The following is a 24393-nucleotide window of genomic DNA, read 5'->3' on the forward strand; positions in this document are numbered from 1 at the left end:
GCAACCTTTTTTCGGAGTCCGTAGGTGGAACCGGATTGATAGGCACCTCATGGTCCTCGTTCCGCGGCCCGGCTTTCTCTCCTGTCCCTTCGGGGTTTCCATCAGGGTTTGTCCCTTCGACTGCATCATGATTGAATGGCGGCGGAGTCTGAGCAGCTAGGAGCAGAGCATTTTGAGCCAGCAAATCCTCCACATTCTTCTGTGCCTGGGCCAACTGTTGACTCAGTTAGGTTATTCTGGCCTCTGGTCCAGCAGATTCTGCTTCTCCACGAACATCGTCTCGGCTGGTAGGCGGCACCTCATCTCGTGTTTCGTTTTGAACCGGGTTGGAACGTCTCGTAGTCACCATCACGGATTTGTTTTTCGTAAGAACAACTTATCGTTCCCACATACGGCGCCAAACTGTTGGTACAATTTCCGGTATGGGAACACAAAGTCAGAAAATTGACTTGGAAGCCGCTATCAAAACAAATACAAGTATCCACTATATATTGATGAGCGTTGAAGCCTAATCAAGTTACCCTAAAAAAAATTCGGAAATTGATGAGCATTAAACCAAGCCGAGTTACTCTAAAAAATCTAGAAGACGCCAATTCATAATTAGCAAAAATATAAATAGTAATCAATGGTCCCGGAAGCCGCTAATTTGTAATTAGCAAACATATAAAAAATATTTAAACGTAAATTCCGACAGATAAAAAGGTCATATTTTGAGAAGAGAGAGAGAGAGAGAGAGAGAGAGACGAGAATTACAGAGGGTCAAGAGTGAAAGACAGGGTGAGACCTGACCGTTGGTGACACGTCGGGAAGACCCACCAAACCGGCGACGGCTTTAGACGAAATCTTCGTTCAAAGCCCAAAACCCAAAATATATTCAAACCCTGTAATTTAACCCAATTCAATCAATCAAAAGCCTCTTATTCAATTTCATTACCTCTCTGTCTCTGTCTCTCTCTCTCTCTCTCTCTCTCTCTCTCTCTCTCTCTCTATATATATATATATATATATATATATATATATGAATGGTAGAGCTATTCAAGTCGTAGATCTTCCTCAAAAGCCCTCTTCTCTTTCAGGTATGTCCTTACTTCTTTATGAAAATAATCAGTTGACCTCACCCGTTCCATTTTTCCATTCTTAATGCTCATGTGGGTTTGTTTCTCATGTAGATTCAAGGTCTTAGTTTGGTTCCCTTGGTACATTTGGCACAATTATCTTCTGGGTATTTCTTGTATTGTCTCTTTGTTGGTCATGCATTCTCTTTTTCATGGATTTCGACTGTGGCTTATTTGGTTTTCTGGGTGATCATGGGGGGATCACCATCCATGAATGTCTAGTTCTTTACCCTCCCGATCTCATTGGCATGAATGGTGTTTCAATGACCATTCATTGTCTTTCTTGGAATAATATACGATTTTAAGTTCCGGGTGTTGTTGAATTCGCTTTGAATGGACATTTCTTGGACATTCATCTTATGTTCATAACTTGCATTTCTTTTATTAGGAATTTTCTTTTCATTGTTGAATTTGTTCATTACTTGCGTTCTTAGGGCCCTAATTTTTCACTTCATCTTATTTAGTTTTGAGAAAACTGGTCTCTTGCATTATTGAAGAAGATAGGTTCTTGTTTAAGTACTGTTTGATCAGGTCATTCGGAAGTTTTGTCTTTCATATATAAGCAAATTTGGTGTTGGAAAAATGAGAAATATGCCAACTAAAACTTTTTTTTATTTTTTAAATACTGTGTCTTGCATGTATCCACATGTTAATTAGATGCAAGTTCAAATTGTTTTGAGGTCCTAGCAGACTAGGGACCTTTGGCAATCAAGAACTCTAGGACCAATTAACATTTTTCTTCATTAAACTTTACTTTGAATGTTTTCGGGTCTTATACCTTAGACTTGGTTCATTTTTTGGTTAAGAAAATTCCGAACGATGTGCTTATCTAATTTTTTTAAATTTGAAGTTGGAGCCTCAAATTGGGAGGTCCAGTGGCAAAATGTTTCTAATTTTTGTCTTATCCACGACCTTCTATTGTAACCTACTAAAAGTGCATATATTGTAAGGAATTGGAAAATTCCTCGCAGAATGTTCTGATATATTTTTTTAAACACAATTATGATAAAGATTTCGCAGTTTAAAAGGAGTATGAAGGATAAACTGCTAGATCTTACCGCAATTTGGTATCCTTTAGTTTCTTCTTAATACACTAATTATTTCCATGTTTACTTATATATATATAGTGAAGTTCTGCCTAGACTGTATTATATTTTTGATGGGTACTTTGAGAGTCATTACTTACCCATTTTTGGCCTAAATTTTCAGTGCTCATACATCGGGGATCAATATGCGTGGTACTGGAAAGAAATTAATCTACCAAGATTCTGGAAAATCTTGTCATTCCAAGACAGAATCTGGGTCTAAGCTGATTGTGTCATTGAAGTTAAAAAAGTGTAGCACAATATCCCGTGGCAAGAAACACAAACCAAAATCAGAATCTCATGCAAAGGCAATTGGTTCAAAGCTTTCAAAGAGGACAGTAAGTGACCCAGCGAGCAAGGGGATCAGGAATGATTCCATAAGTAGAAAATTTGTCAGTAGGAAAATTTTGCATAAAGCACTTGATACAAAATCTTCAAGGAAGAAATCTTATCTGAGGCTTCAAAGTGAAAAAGCCTCACCTAATAGCTCCAAGGGAAATGGAAAAAACGCCGAAAGGGAGGCCAAAATTACAAATCTTAAGAAGAGGAAGAAGAGGAGAGGGCAAAAGGATAATGAACAGCTAGATGAAACTTCCCGTTTACAGAGGAGATCAAGGTACCTCTTGATTAAAATGAAGCTGGAGCAGAACCTTATTGATGCTTACTCTGGAGAAGGTTGGAAAGGTCAGAGGTATGAAAACCTTACCTCATATGTCTTTCCATTAATAAGAAAACTGCTTTTCTCATTTAGCCTTAAATTTCTCGTGAAACCAGTGAATGTTTTATAGTTTAAGCTAGTTTTGGGAGGAAAAAGTTTATGAATGCTTGATTAAAGACCCTGTTGAACGAACTAAAAATCGGAATGTATGACTGGCTCGTTTGTTTTAAACTACCTGCTGATTTTACTTTTTTATATATATTAGATTTGATATTTTTCTCTTGCGTTTATAGCAGGAAGCTTAGTCTTAATAAAAGACAGGTACCAAAATTGTAATTTTTGTTATGAAATATTATGCCAGCATGTGATGACTGTTACAAAATAAAGATTTAATATTCTTAGGATACTTCCAGTGTACTAAGGGGTGCTTTAGACTTTTAATGAGACTGGCTTATTATTTATCAAAAAAGTATTTCCACAATACCTTGGGTTCACCTAAAGACCATCCACGTCTTTTTGTAGTCTAACATTATTGTGAAGCAATATTTTTATGGTCCTTGATAGAGTATGAATCTCACATATTAGAATATTAATTAAATAATTAAATTCATCTCTTCATATAATCTTAAGCTATTGGGATAAATGGTAATTTAACATGGTATTAGAGCAAATGTCATGAGTTCGAATCTTGTCTGCGTCATTCACCTCCTATTTCAATTAAATATTTCATATGCTGGGCTTTACTTATTGAGGGAGAGTTTGAGCCCACACGTGAGGGGGAGTATTAGAATATTAATTAAATAATTAAATTCATCTTTTCTTATAAATTTAAGCTTTTGAGATAAGTGATGATTGAACACCACAAACTATCTGCATTGTATGCAATAAATATTTAACTTTTTTCAAATTTGTTTCGAATAGCCAATGATCATTATGTCCATGATAAATGTCCTTGCTATTGCATGTGGTTCTGCACTGAACACTTAAGATCTGGAAATGTCAGCCAAAGGATTGTCAATTGAATCCAAAACATGGATAGTTAGCAGCATTCGCATGTTAGTGGTACAACTCAGAAAAGACGAGCTAATGTGATTGTTTAAAGGGATATTATTATCGAAATGGTATATGATAACAATGGCAGTAGTGACAATAGAAAAAAACTGTAATGACAAAAAGGAGATAAAGAGTATTTCATTTCTAACATTATTCTTTTTAGCAAAAGAAAACTTGTTCGGATGATGTCTGCTTTCCAAATAGTACAAACTACATCGTACTGTAGTATTTCATCCAATTATAAATGAGAATGTGAATAACCCTAAGGTGTTAGCTCAAGTTGTAAGGGCATTGGTCTTTGTGGTAGTCCCCTGATGTCTAAGGTTCGAATCCCTTTGGGTGCAAACAATTTTTTGGGGCTAGCCCGACGGCAAAGCCGGAGTATTACTTAATCCATGTGGAGGGGGTGCTTTATACAGATTTGAGGTTTACCTGACAGGGGTGGGTACACGAAGTGGCTCTGCTGTGGAAGGGGTTCCTCGTCATAAAAAATAAAAATAAAAATAAATGAGAATGTGAATAATATGAATATATTTGTTTATTGATAGCTAAGAAAAAATTCATTAAAAAGTGCAAAGAAAGGGGTGGAACCCCAGTATGACGGGTGCTATACAAGAGTAATATTGATGCAGGAACTGTCTGGTTCTTGTACCAAGTGATACAGATAAATAGGACTTATGTACCAAACAACACAACAAGGATGATGAAACAAAGAAGAATGAATAGGAGGCATCGGAGAATAGATTGACGAGTGTGTAGGATTGATGAAATAAGCAAGAGAACACAAGATCTTTGCTTTTAACTCATTGATTTGTGAACAAATAGAGAAAACTTCTCTAAGCCAATTGATTTTTCTTATAATACCAGGATTTAGAGCATCAACAATTGTTCTTATAAGCAATGAGTTTCTTGTTCTTTTTGCTCTTATTAATTAGGTGGCTTCTCTGGTATACTCATTCTTTACCTGAGGGCGCCTTACACTTTTAATAATATCTTGATTACTTATCAAAAACAGGATTGCGAGCATCAACACTTGTTGATTCCTAAGTATATTAAGAGTTGGAAAAATGGAAGATTGGTGGTGGAAACTAAGTATGATAGTTTGAGGGAGGTTGGTGTTTTAAAGAGGTTGTGGGGCCCTTCGGAGTGGGAGTGTGGAAATATATAAGGAAGGGATGGGAAGTTTTCTCCAGATTTGTTACATATGAGGTGGGAGATGGGTCCAAGGTGAGGTTTTGGCATGATTTATGGTGTGTGGAACAATCCTTGAAGATTTCTTATCTGGACTTATTTAGTATTGCACGTTGTAAGGATACATGGGTGGCGGATCATATGCTGTTCCGAAATGGAAATTTTCAATGGAATGTATTCTTTTCCAGATTAATGAGAGAGGTGGAAGTGGTCTCTTCATTCTTTGAGCTGTTGGTGGAAGAGTAGTTGGAGAGTTAAGGCTCCTTCGAGAGTGAGTTTTTTTGTTTGTTTGTTTGTGTGTGTGGATGGCGGCATTAGAAAAATATTGACTTTGGATAACTTGAAGAAGAGGAATGTCATAGTGGTGGATTGGTGTTGTATGTGCAAGAATAGTGGGGAGTCCAGAGTTCAGTTTTCCATTTGTTTGGTGTTGATTGGGTTATACCTCGAAGGGTGAGAGAGTTGTTAGTGAGTAGGAGATGACATGTGTGGAGTCGTAATGTTTTGGAAGTTTGGAGGTTGACTCATTTGTGTTTAATGTAGTGTATTTGGAGAGAGCGGAATGCAAGGAGCTTTGAAGATCGAGAGACTTTGGTGTTAGAGCTGAAAAATAATATATTCAAATCCCTTTACACATGGATAGCACTGTTTAATAGTTTTCCATTTTCTAGTTTTCCTGAGTTTTTGAATTTTTGTTCTTCTTTTTCTCCATATTAGGGAGTTTCTCTTGAATACTAGGGTGGCATCTTTTTGCACTTTTCTAGTGAGACTGAATCACTTAAAAAAAAAAGAAAAGAAGAAGAAGAAAGTTTATCTTTCTCAAAACATTATTAAACTCAATGAAGTTAATGATTTAATAATGAAATAAGGTTCACTATATACCTGAACATAGGCTACTTTTTTTGTTGTTGATAAGTATAGGCTGCAAATTCTAATCCTAAGGTCATTTGAAAGTCCTAAAAAGGAAATAAAACAAACCCTAATTGACACACAAATAAGAACTCCTAATCCCTGATGGAAAAAGTCCTAATTATTACAAATAGAGACTTCTGATCTCTTCTAGACAAGGATTCATAAATAAAGATTCCTAGTCTTTAATGGATAAGAATTTCTAATCATTAAAAAATCAACGTCTTCACATGGCATCAGTCACCTTCTTTATATTGACTTATTTCACTCACTGTAGGCACATAAATTCCATTATACGTCTTGCGTAAAACACCCAAATAAATACAGAAAAAACCAATTTCCTAAAATTTGAATGTTATAGAAGATCCAACATGTTGGTGAACAAGAAGCATTTAGTAGCATCCATTACACATTATAAGGATTTTGAAAAGTGAAGCTTTGGTCTTGGCCTTCAAAAGTCCTGGCATTTTGCTTTCTCAAAATACACCAAGAGACATAGTTGGATAGCTTGCTAAGTCTCTTCTTGGGAGTGCCTTTGAAAATGATTCTTTCAGCATGCCAACAATTCTACCACCAAACATTACCCATGTTACCCACGTAGAATGTATAAAACATCTAAATATGATATACTAGTGGTAGTTTCTGTTTGCCTTTGTGTGATATGAAAAACATGCTTTTAACTCTAAGTATGGAGATGGGCTTGACCCAAAGCATCCCCTAAGAATATTAGCTAAAATAAATCTCTCACAATTAGTTATCAAATTTCAATCTCGATGTTTTTGATACATGTGAATTTGATGTTAAACGGTGAAAAGTAATTTGTTTTGCCATTTGATTTATATTCCTGCTCTAGATCTTGAAATGCGTCTATAGACCTCAAATTAATTGTTGCTCTAAGAACCCTTCCCCCACCCCCCACCACAAAAAAAAAAATGGAAAAAAAAAAAGATCACAAGTGAGCTGTGACATTGTTACAATTTGAGACAGTGGTTTATCCTTTTTTTTCTAAATATTTGTTCTAGTCGAGAAAAGATTAAGCCGGAAACGGAACTACAACGAGCCAAGAAGCAGATATTGAAGTGTAAACTTGGGATACGTGATGCAATTCGCCAGCTGGATTCACTTAGTACAGAAGGATGCATTGAAGATTCTGTCATTGCTCCAGATGGATCGGTATACCATGAACATGTAAATTCGCCTCACCACAGCCTGTTTGCTAAATATTAGGATAAATTTTTCAAAGACAAAATATCAACTCTTTCTCTCTCTGATTAAGAAACCCTTTGTATTTCATTTAGAGATTGGTGTTGAGAGGGGCTATTTGGGATTTTATAAATTCATCTCATTATGCTTTTGAATAAGCACATTTTCTTGAACTGAGAAACAAAGACTGGGCAAACAAACTAGTGTTTATGCTCTAAGTGAGAGTGTTAACTCCTTTTTCTTTCCTCTTTCCCACTTTTTTGTAGTTTTATTTATTTATTTTTTGACAGTTTGGACAGAAATCTGGTAGTAACTGATCCAGTAGCTTTCTCAAAGCTTGGTTAGATTTTGAAGTTTGAATCAGGCTATAAGTCCTGACTGATAGTATTCTTGTCCTTTTCTTTTGCTGGGTAGGTTAGATGCTAGTGCAATAGCATATGGGCTTTGAACTTCAGCACCTGGTCTGGTACATGACCTATGAGGCTTTACCACATAGGCTTTTCATTTAGACTATTAGTATGGTTGTACACAGCTGGGAAGACCCTGGTTGCTACCGTTCAGATTACATCTAGTTTTGACTTGTATATTCATGTTTCTATGATTTATTATGTGTAGATATTCTGTGCAAAGTGCAAGTTGCGTGAAGCGTTTCCAGATAATGATATTATACTTTGTGATGGGACATGTAATTGTGCTTTCCACCAAAAATGCCTTGATCCTCCATTGGACAGTGACAATAGTATGTTCTACTCACTCTTCTTGTGAATGTTTAGTGATTTATGGATCAGATTGCTTCTTTAAGAAACTGATTTGTAGTTTAATTGATAATCTACAGTTCCTCCAGGTGATCAGGGCTGGTTTTGCAAATTTTGCGAGTGTAAGATGGAAATTCTAGAAGCAATGAATGCCCATCTTGGGACCCACTTCTCCATGAACAGTAATTGGCAGGTTAGTTACAGGAAAAATCTCTTGGAATGTGTATCTTTTCTGGCTGCTTCAGTAAATTAATGAAGTTACTCCCACATGGAATAGGATGTCTTCAAGGAAGAAGCTGCTTTCCCTGATGGTGGGAATTCGATATTAGATCCAGAAGAAGAATGGCCTTCAGATGATTCTGATGATGATGATTATAATCCAGAGAGGAGGGGAAACAGTTCCACCATCAGCGGGGCTGAAACTGATGAAAATGCGTCAGATAACATCAGCATTTCTACTAGCCTGAGCTGGTCTTTAGATGGTGAAGTTTTTTCTGAAGAGGAGGGCATGGGGTGTGAAAACCGTGTTGCCAATACCTTTTTAGATTCTGATGAATCCACAGAGGGAGAAATTATATGTGGCCCTAGGCAGCGAAGAGCTGTTGACTATAAGAAGTTATATGATGTGAGTATTACAAAATTCTTAAGGTTAAGGTTACTTTTACCATTAATCAAGTTGCCTAGAATGGATATTATTTTAAGAAAAATAAATGAACCTGAAGTTGAAGCTATACTGCCTTATCCTCCATAGTGGTTCTTTATCCCCCAAAAAGGGGGAAATGGGTGAAAATACCAAGGTGCCACAATTTTTTTTTTCTCCTTTTCTGAAGCCACAGTTATGTCCTTTGGTGTTAGTCTTGATTCTCTGTTACTGGAATATGGATTGCTGTAGTATGTGGAACGCAAAAGAGGCATGCTGCTTACCCAGGAAGGTGGTATTAGGAGGTAGGCTTACATGGGTTGCTTGTGATTACTTAACTAGATTACCAGATATTAAAATGTAAGAAACTAGTCTTTGGTTACTGTAGTTTCATTTGTCTGAAAACTTCATATATTTCCATGAATTACCATAAAAATGTTACTTATAAAAAAAGGATTACCATTAAAAAGGGTAGTAAACGAAAGAAATTCTAGGCAACTTTTGGGGTCACCAAACTGGGTGCGATGGATATAACAGGGACCATTTTCTAGATTGCTTAATAAGGATTGCAAAAGCAGTTTCCTAGGGTAATAGTGAATTGCAGTTGCATTTTTCTGGTTGATGGCTTAAATTCGAAAGCATCTTTCATTGGCTTAATAAAGATGCCTTATTTTATTTATTTATTTATTTTTTCCCTAATAGGAAATGTTTGGAAAGGATGCTCCTGCATATGAACAAGTGAGTGAAGATGAAGACTGGGGTCCTGCTAAAAGAAAGCGGAGAGAAAAGGAGTCTGATGCAGCCAGTACCCTTATGACTCTGTATGAAAGTGAGAAGTGTGCGGATTCTAACACCAGAGAAGTGAAAGAGAAACTCCCTTTAGAGACACCAAGTAGAAGGCCATTTCTTAGAATATCCTGCACAGCAGTTGAGGTAGTTGAAGTTGCCCTTTTTCTTTTTCACATAAAGCTTCCCTGCAAGCAATTTTTAAGCCTAAGAACTGTAATTTGATACTTACTACATGAAATGTTTTCTTTTGCTTCTTATGTACCAGAAGCTTCGTCAAGTTTTCGCTGAGAATGAACTTCCCCCTAGGGATGTCAAGGAGAATCTTTCAAAGGAGTTGGGCCTTGATCCGGAGAAGGTAATTATTTAAGCTGTCAGATTGATTTTACTACTGGAAAGATTATTGGAAAGTGGTAATGGAAAACTACTACTATATTTGGTGCATAAGCAAACAGATGCTTCACTGAAAGCAAGTGTTATGGATCTCCAAAGCAGGGAAGTTATCTATAATGTATGAAGAGTTGAGAATAGGTCTGCAGGTCAAATAATACATTTATTCACAATATTAGAATCGTTGGATCACAAACCCTATTGCACATAAGTTGTTCTTAACTAGTATATTGTAAGGCAAGCTTTATACTAATTGTTTTCATTTCAAGAGCATGCATTATTAGCATACCATCAGTGGTTTCACAGTGATAAGAAACATATAGTGATTCAGGAAAATTCTTGATCCTTTCATCATACACTAGTATCTATAGGAGTGAATACAATGTTCTAGATTTAGGACACCTTGCTCTAGGACACCTAACCATCTTCTAGAGGGGGACACTTCATCACGCTAATACTCCCCCTCAAGCTGGAGCATATGTATCATATAAACCTAGCTTGGAATAGATGATCCCATCTTATTATGACTTAAAGACTTTGTAAATATATCGTATAAACCTTGAACGACCCCATAGGCTTTGGAGCGCTAACGAACAAGCAACGGACGAGGGCGTGTCATCCTTCCCGGGCTCGTGAGGATATTTCCACCTCCCATGAATCTATTCCTTGCTTTTTTTGTGTGTTTCACGATCAGTATTGGAAATGAACGGAGAAGTGGTGGAACGTGCGGAACCACATATTGGATTAGGTTTTAGTGCGGAAGGAAATGAGAATCTTAAAGATCCGAACAAGAAGGAGCACTCAACTACTAGTCTGGTGGGATCCTCACGGATAGAAAAAGATTGCAGTCAGCTATCTGGCTATAGGAAGCAAGTTAAGAGGGAACAGATCGATGCTACAATCTGTTGTGTGTTTGGGTCTGTGCTCGGGTTATTGGCCTATGGGTGGGCAAACCGGCAGGATTGAACCTCCTGGATTTACCTATGGTGAAGGGTGATGGATGGATACGAGGTATTCGAGGTACCTCTGCCTCCTAATTCAACCTCAAGAGTTGCGAATTCTATGGTAAATTGATCATATTTTATTATGAATCAAGATCTCTGTATATAGAGATTACAAAGCAGAATAGAAGTTTTGGAATTACATCAAATCCCTTATTCCTAGGAATTCTTTCTATAAAGGAATTTTTTCTGAGTTTCATGCTAGAGAAGTTTTTGAGAAGAGTTTGAACGTTTCTTTTATTTCTCTTATTCCTAAGACTCCAGGAGCTTTGTCTCTCAAAGATTTCTGGCCCATAAGCCTTGTAGGAGGTATCTACAAGATTATTGCTAAAGTCTTGGCCAACAGATTGAAGACGGTTATGGACAAGGTTATCTCCAAATCCCAGAGTGCTTTCATCAAAGGGAGGCAGATTCTTGATCCAATCCATATTGCGAATGAATGCCTTGATAGTCGTATTAAATCAAGGGAGCCGGGAGTCGTTTGCAAAATGGATTTAGAAAAAGCTTATGATTACGTTAATTGGGATTTTCTGTTGTATATGTTGAGGAGATGTGGCTTTGGGGGAAAATGGTGTTCGTGGATAGCTCGGTGCATTTCTTCTGCAAAGTTTTCGGTGCTAGTTAATGGCTCACCATACGGCTTTTTCAGCAGCTCTCGAGGCCTAAGGCAAGGAGACCCTTTGTCTCTCCTTTTGTTTGTGTTTGTTATGGAGGCACTGAGTCGTATGATTACTGCGGCAGTGAGTGGGGGTGTGTTGGATGGTTTCAGAGTGGGCGATGCTTCTTTTTCCCACCTTTTGTTCGCTGATGATACACTGATTTTCTGTGATGCTAGCTCCTCCAAGATTCGGTCTTTGCGAAGTCTCTTGCTCTTATTTGAGGCTGTATCGGGTCTTAAGGTTAACTTGGCCAAATCCAGCATTATTCCAGTGGGGAATGTCGCTAATGTGGGAAGGTTAGCCGACATTTTAGAGTGTGAAGTTGCTTATTTGCCTGTGATGTATCTGGGTCTTCCATTGGGGTTTCCTTACAAGTCTACTCGTATTTGGGATGGAGTTATTGAGAAGGTTGAAACATGGTTGGCTAGTTGGAAAAGGTTATACCTCTCTAAGGGAGGGAGAGTGACCCTTATCAAGAGTACGCTCTCTAACTTACCTACGTACTACATGTCTTTGTTCCCTATACCGGTGAGTGTTGCTTCTCGCATTGAGAAGTTGCAACGCGATTTTCTTTGGGGTGGAATGGGTGAAGATTTTAAATACCATTTGGTGGGTTGGGAGAAGGTTTGTACTCCAATTTCAAATGGGGGGCTTGGCATTAGGAAGTTGGTTCAGTTCAATCGCGCATTGCTAGGTAAATGGTTATGGCGATTTGGCATGGATAGAGATGCTTGGTGGAGAGTCGCGGTGGACTCCAAGTATGAAAGTTTGTGGGGTGGGTGGTGCTCCCGAGAGGTTGCTGGGGCGTTTGGAGTAGGTTTGTGGAAGTTTATAAGGAAAGGTTGGGAGAATTTCTGCAAATTCCTTAGATTGGAGGTGGGGGATGGGAGCAGGATTAGATTTTGGCATGACTTGTGGTGTGGAGATTCGATTCTGAAAGAAGTGTTTCCTGATCTCTTTGGCATTGCTTGGGTGAAGGATGCGTCAGTGGCTGATAATTTGGAGAGTTTGGGCGGGTCCATTCAATGGAACGTGAGCTTTATTAGAGAGGCTCATGATTGGGAAGTCGATGTTTTTGCCTCTTTCTTCCAGGTGCTGGGCTCTACCAAGGTGAATTTTGAGAGGGCAGATTGTCTTAAATGGGTCCCGTCCAAGAAATGTGTGTTCAGGGTGAAGTCATATTTTGGTTCTATGATGTGTGTTGGAGGTACTCGGTTCCCATGGAAGTGTGTGTGGCGGTCTCAGGCTCCCCCGAGGGCAGCTTTCTTCACTTGGTCTGCAGCTCTAGGCATAATTCTTACCTTGGACAATCTTAGGAAGAGGAACATTATTATTGTGGATAGATGCTGTCTTTGCAAGCAGGATGGGGAATCAGTGGACCATATTCTTCTGCATTGCGATCTGGCCTCAGCTCTATGGAACAACATTTTCTCCCGCTTTGGTATTTTGTGGGTCATGCCTAGGAGTGTGCTTGACTTAGTTGCTTGTTGGTGGAAGTCTGGGAGATCTGGGAGTGCTACTTCTTGGAAGATGGTGCCTATTTGCCTTTTTTGGTGTATTTGGAGAGAAAGAAACCTTAGGTGTTTTGAGAATCTAGAGAGCTCCCTAGAGGAGGTGCTAGAGTTGTTTCTCCATACCTTGTATGTCTGGTCGATGGCTTATTTGTACCCTTTATCTATCAGCTTTGCTGAATTTCTTGCTTCTTTTTCGCTTTCTAGTTAGGTGTTTCCTGTTGTATACTTCTAGTGTACGTAGGGGCGCCTTACGCTTTCAATAAAACTGTCATTACTTATAAAAAAAAAAGGAATTTCCTTATTTATCAATACCCTATTCTAGTGGAAATCAGTGTTCCTTATTCTTAGGAAATACTTTCATTACAAGATGATTTCTTTCCTACCGAAAAGTCCTGCTGGAAGAGCACCGACTTTCCCATTCTTAGTCTTCTCTGCCTCAGCCGCCACTTGTATCCTCTCCCTGAACCCTAGCAAGGCCTTTAGCTATGTGTTCGTTTGCTTCCTACCCACGCTTCCTACGTCGCACATAGGTCTGTTACACTCCCCCGGTCTTCAAATTGCCCTTGTCCACAAGGGCAAAGGGAGGAAAACGAAGCTCAAAGTCGGAGAGAGGCTACATGCAGGCGAAAGACCCTGCCAATGCACCAGTACTTCAGGGACACCTTGGTGACGACGGTGGTCGATGATAGCTTGGGGAAAGAGCTGGCTGTCCTCATGGAGAGCGGGAAGATGGTCCTGAACTGGTACCCCATTCCGGACCCATTTCTTCAAAACTGAAACATGGAAAACATCATGGATCTTAGCCTTAGGGGGTAGAGCTAGCTGGTATGCTACGGAGCCAATCCGTTTGACAATCCGGTAAGGTCCATAGAACTTAGGAGAAAGTTTCAGATTGCTCCGCTTGTGGACAGATTGCTGCCTATACCCCTGGAGCCGTAAGTACACCCATTCTCCTTTCGAAAAAACGCGCTCATCATGAGACTGATCATACAGCTATTTCATGCGATTTTGAGCTTCTAGCAGCTGCCGACGGACCTCTAGTAAGACCTGATCGCGGCTGAGCAGTGCCTCTTCCACGGCAGCGGAACGAGTAGTTCCGGGAATGAATGGTAAGAGAGGGGGAGGAGGTCGCCCATAGACAATTTCAAAGGGAGTTCGCTTAGTAGTAGAGTGAAAACTCGTATTGTAACAATACTCAACCCATGGCAACCGCTTAGCCCATTGGCGGGGAGAAGAGCTAGTAAAGCATCTCAAGTACATCTCGATAGTGCGATTCACAACCTCCGTCTGCCCATCCGTTTGTGGGTGATAAGCGGAACTAAAGTTAAACTTCGTCCCATGCAAGCGGAAGAGCTCCCGCCAAAAGAGTCCTGTAAACACGGGGTCTCGATCACAGACGATGGAAGTGGGAATACCATGCAAACGAAAAATAACATCAAAGAAGGTTTGAGCCACTTGTGGTGTCGTGTAGGGATGCTTGAGAGGGGTAAGGTGGCCATACTTGGAAAGACGATCGACAACCACAAAAATAGTAGTGCGCTCGTAAGATTTTGGAAGGCCGTCAATGAAGTCCATAGAGATAGCCGTCCAAACCTGTTTGGGGATGGGCAGGGGCTGCAGCAGACCGGCGGGCTTGGTGGCTTCAGCTTTGTAACGCTGACAAATGTCACAATTTCTGATGAAGGTGCGGAGCTGCCACTGCATGTGAGGCCAGTAAAAAATAGACTGAATCCGTTGTAAACTCTTGTGGTATCCTTCATGCGTGTTGTTGTGGAATTCTGCGATTATGGCTGCTGCTGTGGGGGATTCAGCCTTGAGATAGATTCGGTTTTTGAAGTAGATAAGCCCTGCCTGTATGCGCCACGGTCCCACCTCTTCATTCTGTTGAATGAGTGCTGCCAAGGCCTGGAGGTCCGGATCATGCAGAACTTCCTGCTGGATAGGTTCGATCCAGTGAGGGATTGGTGCAGAGAGGGCCATGAGAGTTCCTTCCTCCTGACGGGAGAGAGCATCCGCAACACGATTATCGTGCCCCTGTTTGTATTCAATCGTGAAGTCATACCCCATGAGCTTGACGAGCCACTTTTGTTGAGCCTCAATGGTGATGGTTTGATCCCACAAATATTTGAGGCTACGGTGGTCGGTCCGAACCACAAACCGCTGGCCCAAGAGGTAGGGGCGCCACCATTGAATGGCAGTGACCAGTGCAAGCATTTCTTTCTCGTAGGTGGAGAGAGAGATTATGACCATGGAGGGCCTGGCTGAAGTACGCATTTGGGCGGCGATCCTGCATCAAAACAGCCCCTATATCGTTGCCCGAGGCATTGCACTCGATGACGAATGTTTTGGCAAAATCGGGTAAGGCCAACACCGGCGCCTTCGTCATAGCTTCTTTAAGACGATCAAATGAGTCGCTGGCTTCCTCATTCCACCCGAAAGCATCCTTTTTCAAGAGTTGAGTGAGAGGTCAGGCAATAGTACCATAATGCTGGATAAACTTCTGGTAGTAGCCGGTAAGCTCAAGGAAGCCCCGAAGTGCCTTGAGGTTGGAAGGTCTCGGCCAAGCCAGCATAGCTTGAATTTTGGAAGGATCCACGGCGACTCCATTCTGCTCAATGAAATGGCCTAGGCAGTTCACCCGCTGTTGGCCAAAACTACACTTGTCTAGTCTAACAAACAAGTGATTAGTTCTCAAAATGTCAAAGACACAAGTTAAGTGATATAGATGGTCCTCCCAAGACTTGCTATAAATAAGTATGTCATAAAAAAAAACGAGAACAAACTTACGTAAATAACCTCGAAAGATGTCGTTCATCAAGAACTGAAAAGAGGACGGAGCATTAGTGAGGCCAAAGGGCATAATCAAAAATTCGAAGTGCTCGTGATGCGTCCGAAAGGCCGTCTTTTCTACATCCTGCTCTTGCATCCGGGTTTGATGGTACCCGGAACGGAGGTCCAGTTTTGAAAAGTACTGCGCGCCATGCAATTCATCCAACAGTTCATCAATGACCGGAATCGGATATTTATCCTTGTTAAGTAAATCGCATAGAAAAACTTTATCGGGATTTCTTGTGGGGAGGCCTAGGTGATGATTTCAAATATCACCTGGTTAGCTGGTCCATGGTTTGTACTCCTATTCCAGAAGGTGGTTTGGGTTTACGGAATTTGAGGATGTTTAATCAAGCGTTATTAGGGAAGTGGTTGTGGCGTTATGAGCACGAGAAAGAGGCTTTGTGGAGATCAGTTGTGGATGCTAATTTTGGTTCTGTACGGGCTGGTTGGTGTTCTCTAGATCCCCCTGGGACTCATGGAGTAGGGCTTTGGAAGTTTATTAGGAAGGGATGGAGTTCGTTTAGTAGGCATACCATACTTATCTTGGGTAATGGATCTAGAATCAGATTATGGGATGATTTGTGGGTCGGAGAGATGCCCCTCAAGGAAGCTTTTCCAGGTTTGTATGACATAGCTTGTGACAAGAGCTCACTAGTTGCAGTGCATTTGAGTTTGGAGTACGAGCCTTTCCAGTGGGATGTCAGATTCATTCGAGCGGCTCATGACTGGGAGGTGGATGACTTGGCTTCTTTTTTCGCCTTATTGTATTCTATAAGAATAGAGCGTGATGCAGAAGACAAGCTTTGGTGGTCTCCTTCTCGCAAAGGGAAGTTTGATGTTAGTTCCTTCTATAAGACTCTTGTTTACAAGGAGTCTGTTTGTTTTCCTTGGAAGAGTATTTTGCGAACTAAGGCTCCTTCGAAAGTGGCTTTTTTCTCATGGACGACAGCGCTAGGGAAGATTCTTACTTTGGACAATCTTAGAAAGAGACAAATCATTGTGATTAATAGATGTTGCATGTGCAAAAAGAATGAGGAGTCTGTGGATCATCTTCGTCTTCACTGTGAGGTTGCTTGTGTTCTGTGGAATGCCATTTTTTGTCGTTTCAGACTGTCTTGGGTGATGCCTCGTCGGGTGGTAGATCTTTTTGCTTGTTGGTGGACGGGTGGTCGCTCTCGGAGTGCGGTGGTGTGGAAGATGGTTTCTTGCTGCCTCTTATGGTGCTTGTGGATGGAACGTAATGATAGACAGTTCGAGGACAAAGAAAGATTAATGGAGGAATTCTTGTTTTTTTTCTTTTCTTCTTTGTATTCTTGGACGGCCGCGTTCCTAGCGCCTTCAGGGATTAGTTATAATGATTTTCTTGTTTTATTTTCCTCTTCTTAGCAGCCGTTCTTGTATACTCCCTATGTATTTGATCGCATTTTGCGTTTTTAATAAAATTTTACTTATAAAAAAAAAGATAATAGGGGTACCTGTAGGGCCTCACGTTTACTGGGGAAGAGCCTTGAATCAGGGGGATCTTGTGATCATGAGATCGCACAGGAGGCAGACCCTGCGGCTCGTCAAAAATATCTTGGAACTCTTCTAGGAGGCGCTGAAGGTCCGGATTGTCTACACCTGGGCAGCACTGCTCGACCCCCAACTGCACTGCAAAAAACTGAAGGAGGACTCCCTCTCCATTGCGTCTCAATTCCTTCTGCATCTCTGGACCTTCCAGTATTCTGTTCCTCGGTGCCTCCAAGCCAACCTGCGTGACCTGCTTCCCTTGCCACCGGAAACTCATGCGGAGTGAGGAAAAATCCCACAAATGGGTCCTAACATCTTCAACCATTGTGCCCTTAAGACTGAGTCGTACCCCCGCAGATCAACAAGAAAAAATTCCAGCGTGAATAAGGTACCTTCCAACCAAACTAGTACCACAGAACACTTCCCCTTGCTGGAAAGCCTTTCCCCGTTAGCCACCAAAACTTCGAAGGCCGTCTATTTGTTTGGTTCCAAGCCCAGCCGCTTTGCCAATTCAGTGTTCAAAAAATTGTGCGTGCTACCCGTGTCCGCCAGCAGAATTACCCGGGTCCTCCGGATGGTTCCAGCGATGCGCATCGTCTGCGGATTTTGCACACCTGAAATTGCATGGAGGGATATTTCCGGAATCTCGAGCTCGTTGTCTTCCCAAGTTTCCCGTGCCCCTTCCTCGCTCGGGAGTTCATTGTCTTCCTCATAAATTCCTTTGATCAGAAACAGCTTCTTACACCTGTGCCCCGGGGAGAACTTGTCGTCACAATTAAAACAGAGGCCTTTGTCCCTTCGTTCCTTCAATTCAGCCGGACTCAACTTTTTGATCACTGGGGATCGGTTCTGCATTAGGCTTGCGAATGGTAAGGGCGGTGTATTCGCCTGGCCCATGGTCCTCCGGGTGTCGTAGGAATAAGAGGGCCGTCGTTGCGTCATCAACCTTGCCTCATACAACCGTGCCAGTCCCACTGCAGCCGTGAGAGTGGGGGGCCGAGAAGCTTGAACTTCCGGCCTTATGCTCTCCTTTAGCCCACTAATGAAACCGCTAACCTGCTGTGTTAACGAGAGACATCTAGCCCTGCTCAGCAAACGCTCGTATTCCCCTTGGTATTCCTGCACCCTCCCCGTTTGACGCAACTTGGTGAGATCACCAAAAAAATCGTCAAATTGGGTCGGCCCATACCGCACATGCAGTCCGTTCTTCAGGGTTTCCCAAGAAACTTGCTCCTCACTTTCCTTAAACAGTTGATACCATAGTTGTGCCTCTCCTTCCAGGTGATAGGCTGCCAACCCTACCTTGTCCTCCTCGGCAGTCCCCTGAAACTCAAAGAACTGTTCTGCCCGGCACACCCAACTTGTTGGGTCTTCTGAGCCGTCAAATTTAGGAAAATTTAACTTGGCCACCTTAGGAAAAGAGTTGCTGGATTCGGTCCGATTGAATCCTCCAGTTTGGACCTTTGAGGAACTTGTTGCGTTGCTCTGTTCTTCCTCCTGATGACTCGGATTTTTAGAGAGAAAAGCACTCAGCATCTCCTCTAAGCGCTTCTGGCCCTCGGCTTACTTCTCCATATCCTTCTCCACCCGCTCTAGTCGTTGCTCCATTGCTCCGGAACTTGGCTCTGATGCCAAGTTGTTGTGTGTCTGGGTCTGTGATCAGTTTATTGGCCTTTGGGTGGGCAAACCGGCAGGATTGAACCTCCTGGATTTACCTATGGTGAAGGGTGATGGATGGATACGAGGTATTCGAGGTACCTCTGCCTCCTAATTCAACCTCAAGAGTTGCGAATTCTATGGTAAATTGATCATACTTTATTATGAATCAAGATCTCTATATATAGAGATTACAAAGCAGAATAGAAGTTGTGGAATTACATCAAATCCCTTATTCCTAGGGATTCTTTCTATAAAGGAATTCCCTTATTTATCAATACCCTATTCTAGTGGAAATCAGTGTTCCTTATTCTTAGGAAATACTTTCCTTACAAGATGATTTCTTTTCTACCGAAAAGTCCTGCTAGAAGAGCACCGACTTTCCCATTCTTAGTCTTCTCTGCCTCAGCCGCCACTTGTATCCTCTCCCTGAACCCTAGCGAGGCCTTTAGCTATGTGTTCGTTTGCTTCCTGCCCACGCTTCCTACGTCGCACATAGGTCCGTAACACAATCTAAGACATAAAGTGCAGGATCTCTTGGACAAAGAACTCTACAAGTTTCCTCATTCCTGTGACTTGAGTCTCTCGTGTATACTGACTGTATACTTAGGGACGCCTTACGCTTTTCAATAAATTATTACTTATAAAAAAAAAAATGATAAATTTACCTCTTCCTATAAGCTTAAGTCTTTTGGAAAGGGGTGATTTAATATGGTATCAGAGACAGAGATCCTGAGTTCGAACTTTGACTCTGTCATTTATCTTCCATTTCAATTAAATATTTCAAGTGTTGAGCCTTACTTATTAAAAAGGAAGTTTGAGCCGACACGTAAGGGAGAATGTTAAAGTATTTGATTAAATAATTAAATTTATCTTTTCCTATAAGTTTAAACTTTTAAGAACCCAATTTGGTTATCACAAAATACTGACATAGGAGTGGAAATTGGAAAACCAATATCTTGAAGCAAGTGTTGTGACCAAGTTAATTCACTTGCTGTGAGTCATTGCTCTGTACTTTGCTGATGCACTGAATCTTGATACCATTGCCTAATTTTTACTTTTCCATGAGACTAGATTACACCCCAAGGACGAAGAGTATCTTGTAGTAGATTTTTTGTTCGAGTGAGAACCTGCCCAATTTGCATCAGTGAATCCTTCCATCTTGTTATGTCCAACTTTTTTATATAGTATGCCAAGGCTCGGAGCTCCCTTGAGATAACAAACGTATACCAATGTGGTACTCTTGGAGCCTCCATAAATTGACTCACTATACTAATTGCATAAAATATGCCTGGTATGGTAATCATTAGATAATTCAGCTTTCCAACTAACCGACGATAATGACTAGGGTTTTCAAGCAATTCCACTTCATCCTTTAATAGGCACTTATTTGGATCCATAGGAACATCAATAAGTCTTGCCATTAGTAGAACAATTTCATCCAAGAAATCAAAAACATTATTTTGTTGAGAAAGATTAATGCCTTCTTGAGACCTAGCAACTTCAATTTCAAGAAAGTATCGAAGTTTACCTAGGTCTTTAGTTTGAAATCATTGCCATCGAATTGTTTTAATCTAGCAATACCTCTTGAGTCACTTTCTATAATCACAATATCATTTACATATACCATAAGAAGAATATATACCTACAACAAATCCATCACAATCCATCAAGCTCCCTCGCAAGTACTCACGATTGGTATTCTGGCATGGGATTAAGTGTACCAATAGGTGTTAAGTCCCACATTGATTTCTTACTGGGTAAAATTGAGCTTTGCAAGTGAATTCAGAGAGCTCCAATTGCAATTTGACTAGTCCTTTTGGAGTGATAACACAGATGTAGTTAGTATTTTCCCTGAGTTATTACAAATGATATGAGAGCATCTTAGTAATACCATGTGGCATTGAAGTACTGTATGACATAGATCTGATGAAGACGTCAAGGATTTATAGGAGGAAAGATTGTAACACCACAATCCTACATTAGGAAGATGAATAGCCTACATAGACTGAGTGGATTATAAAGATACTAATGGGTGCGAAGTCTCACATCGGTTCCTTACTATGTGAGACTAAACTTTATTAGCGATTCTAAGGAGGTTCAATTGCAACTTGACTAGTCATTTTAGAGTGATAGAGTAGATGTAACTAATGCTTTCCTTGGATCGTTATAATAAGCAACTTAGAACGATTATGCATTAAGAATAACCAAGTCATATAGGAGTAATCATCCACAAATGTGACCGAATATTTAAATTTATTGGAAGTAACATGTAGAGGTCTTCATTCTTTAGAATGTATTAACTCAAAAGGGGTAGAAACCCAACTAGGAACTCTAGAAGGCACGGACACATGATGGTGTTTGCTAGGTTCACAAGTCTCACAATGAAAAGGAGAAACAAAACTAAGATCGTTCACTTGACGTTTCAAAACAGTAGAGAGGGATGACCCAGGCGACAATTGCATTGAAAAGGAGAAAGAGATGATTGAAGTGCTCATGGTAACCGAGGTAGGCGAAAAGTCAAGGTAATAAAGACCACCTGCTTCATGCCCCATACCAATCATCCGCTTTGTCTAGAGATCCTAAAATATACACAAAGAAGGATAGAAACTAACGCAACATTGAAGAGTTTTAGTAATTTTGCTAATGGATAATAAATTAAAGGGAAAACTAGAAACATGTAAAAGAGATAGTAATTAAGACTAGAACTGGGATGTGTATTTCTCATGCCTGCAATTTTAGCTATGGAACCCATTAAAAAGTATAACACTTTGTGATAAAAGAACAGGGTGATAATTAGAAAGGGTGGTGGATGAACTAGTCATATGGTCAGATGCACCAGAATCGATGACCCATGGATCCTAATTAAACGCCCATTACCTCATGCGGATAGCGGATAATAACCACATTTAATGACTGCAATAACCATATAGATGCGGATGCGGATACCTAAAAGTGATGATTGCATTATGCGGATGAGGATATTGCTAATAACCGCATCTGTATCTGCATTTTCACCTCTATATGGACCTTTATAGCATCTGAACTGTAAGGCTAGTACCAATTGGGGAATAGTGCATTACTGCTGTGAACTGCTATTTTATAGCTTAATAGATATTTATTTTTCTAATTTGCAGTTATAACACTTAACAGATAATATTTTTTTTCAGGTTAGCAAATGGTTCAAAAATGCACGTTACTTAGCACTTAAGTCCAGAAAGGTGAGACGACACTCTGTTTATTTTCAAATGCCTATATTTTGATTCTCTTACTGCTTCTGTTTGTGTTCCTTTTTGGCTTTTTGTCAGTCATCACCTTCTTAGCACCCTTCACCTTTGACTGTCATCAATTTTTGTCATATTGTACAAGTCTCCCCACCTGTCTAGCCATTTGATGCTAAATTAGCTTCTTTTTGGCATAAGCACTATTGTACATCTTTTGAGCTGATGAAGCAGAAGATAAATTCTTCTAGTGGTTCACCGTCTACTGATTTTGTGTGCTATCTTTGTAGTGTGGCTTATAGGGTCAAGAACTCGGGTGTTTTCTTAATGAATCCTTAAGAGTTGAAACTTCTAATCTAACATTGATCTATTTGTCTGTATGACAGGCAGGGATAGGAAAGCAACTTCATCGTTTTAAGATACCTAGTTTTAAAGAATCCAGATCAGAAAACGTCAGCAAAAAAATTGCCGATTTTGTGGTATCAAAGGATACCTCTGCAGATATTATGGTCTATGCCCCAAAGAATATTGAAAAGGTTTGCCAGAGAAGGCACCCGAAGTCATTAAGCAGTGTTTCAAAGAAAAAGCAGCAGAAAAGATATTCATTCAAGTCACCTGCAAATGGCAACAAGGTACATATGTCTTTGCCTTGCTTTTCTGGAAAATTGCATCTTTGCTAGTGATGCTGTTCAAGATAAAATAATTTTTTTGATAAGTAATAAACTAGTCTTATTAAAACCATTAGGCGCCTCTAAGTACACTGGAAGTATACAAGATGAAGCACCTAACCAGAAAGCGAAAATCAAACAAGAAAATCGCCAAAACTAAGCGACCAAGAGGACACAAAAGCCACTGTCCAAAGATACATAGTATGAAAAAACAAAGCTAAAATATCCTCCAAGGACCTCTCTAAGTCTTCAAACACCTATTATTTCTTTCCTTCAAAACACACCAAAAAAGACAGGTCGGTAACATCTTCCAAATCGCAGCCCTCCTCGGCCCCAAGATAAAATAATTACTATAGATATAAGAAGTTATACTTCCATGGAGCTGCTTTTGATCACGATCAACAAAACCTTTATATGCTAGACTTTTACCATTGGTCTAACCCGTAATAGTTAGCTGACAATTCCCTAGTCTATGTTTTGGTCTATAACAAAATCACGAACCAGTGCTTTCTTTTCCCTCTAAAGCTTTCCCATCCAATATGTAGTAGGGAAGGTCATGCAAATTAAACTTACAGGCTAGAAAGTAATACGTGCTTTGCAAATCTAACTTCTCTAGGTGACCTGATTTAAGCTCGACATTTATGTGAGTTAAAAGGCTGTTAATATGTTAAAACTTGTTGACATGTCAAAGCATATGGATATCCTTTTTCTACTCCAGAACCTTTGAGTACCTCGTGAAGATTACCAGTTGGCTTCCATCTCTCTCTCAATATATCGGCACCGAACTCGGTTGGGTTTAATTGAGATCTGACTAACCTTATCCGGCACTATCTCATTTGTTGCGTTCAGGATATTTTGGAGTTCAGCGATGATGTGAGCTTGAAGAAGCTTTTAGAAGCAAGAACTAAGGAGAGGAAGAGGATCAATGTCATGGCTGGAGGTGGATGTCAAGAAGCAGAGGCAGAAATGGAAAGAATTTGCAAAGTCAAGGTTAGACTAGAGACCATAAAGCAGAAATTACTGAGACTTCACAATTACAAAGCTAAGAATTCAGATAAATCCCATTTATTTCAACAGTCTGTGATTTATGTTCCCGTAGCAGAGCTAAGGGAAAAACTTTGATCTGATTGCAATGTTTTTAGAATTTTTTGCACAGCCTTTACTTTTAGTTGTAGCAAGTGGAACCATATCTCCAGAAGTTAGTGAATACATATCTTATTTCCGTTCACAAGTAAAAGTTTCTTTTGCGTGAGAAATTGGAAGTGAAAAAATTGCACTAGAGTTCTATAGGAGTTTCTTGGACAAAATATGATAATTTTTGCAGAACTATGATGCTTTGGCCTTGCATATATATATATATATATATATAGGCCTTTATACCTTAATAAACCGTCATTAAATGTTGCTAGCGATGCTATAGCTTTTATTACAAAGTTTCTTACAAACTGACTTAACATTCATAATTGATGAAATGATTAAGCAATAAGTATGATTTGTCAATTTAATTAGTTAGTGGCTGACTTGTCAACCAAATACTTTTAATCATTT

At 40.1% G+C, this 24393-nt stretch overlaps 1 protein-coding gene across 2 annotated transcripts; it reads left to right on the forward strand.

Moving 5' to 3' along the window:
- The first annotated feature begins 701 nt into the window (after positions 1 to 701).
- LOC133870782 (pathogenesis-related homeodomain protein) lies at positions 702 to 24013 on the forward strand. 2 transcript variants are annotated; one of them, XM_062308000.1, is made up of 11 exons: positions 702 to 1076; positions 2325 to 2891; positions 7034 to 7199; positions 7830 to 7953; positions 8050 to 8162; positions 8247 to 8594; positions 9312 to 9542; positions 9664 to 9753; positions 22127 to 22177; positions 22564 to 22809; positions 23695 to 24013. In XM_062308000.1, the coding sequence occupies exons 2-11, from the start codon at positions 2347 to 2349 to the stop codon at positions 23965 to 23967; spliced, it is 2187 nt and encodes a 728-aa protein (XP_062163984.1). In that variant the 5' UTR covers positions 702 to 1076; positions 2325 to 2346; the 3' UTR covers positions 23968 to 24013. The 2 variants fall into 2 exon arrangements, with proteins under 2 accessions (XP_062163984.1, XP_062163985.1); XM_062308001.1 differs by having other exon boundaries at positions 8059 to 8162.
- Positions 24014 to 24393: the final 380 nt, after the last annotated feature.

This window comes from Alnus glutinosa, chromosome 6 (genome assembly GCF_958979055.1).
Source record: "Alnus glutinosa chromosome 6, dhAlnGlut1.1, whole genome shotgun sequence".
Taxonomy (NCBI): domain Eukaryota; kingdom Viridiplantae; phylum Streptophyta; class Magnoliopsida; order Fagales; family Betulaceae; genus Alnus; species Alnus glutinosa.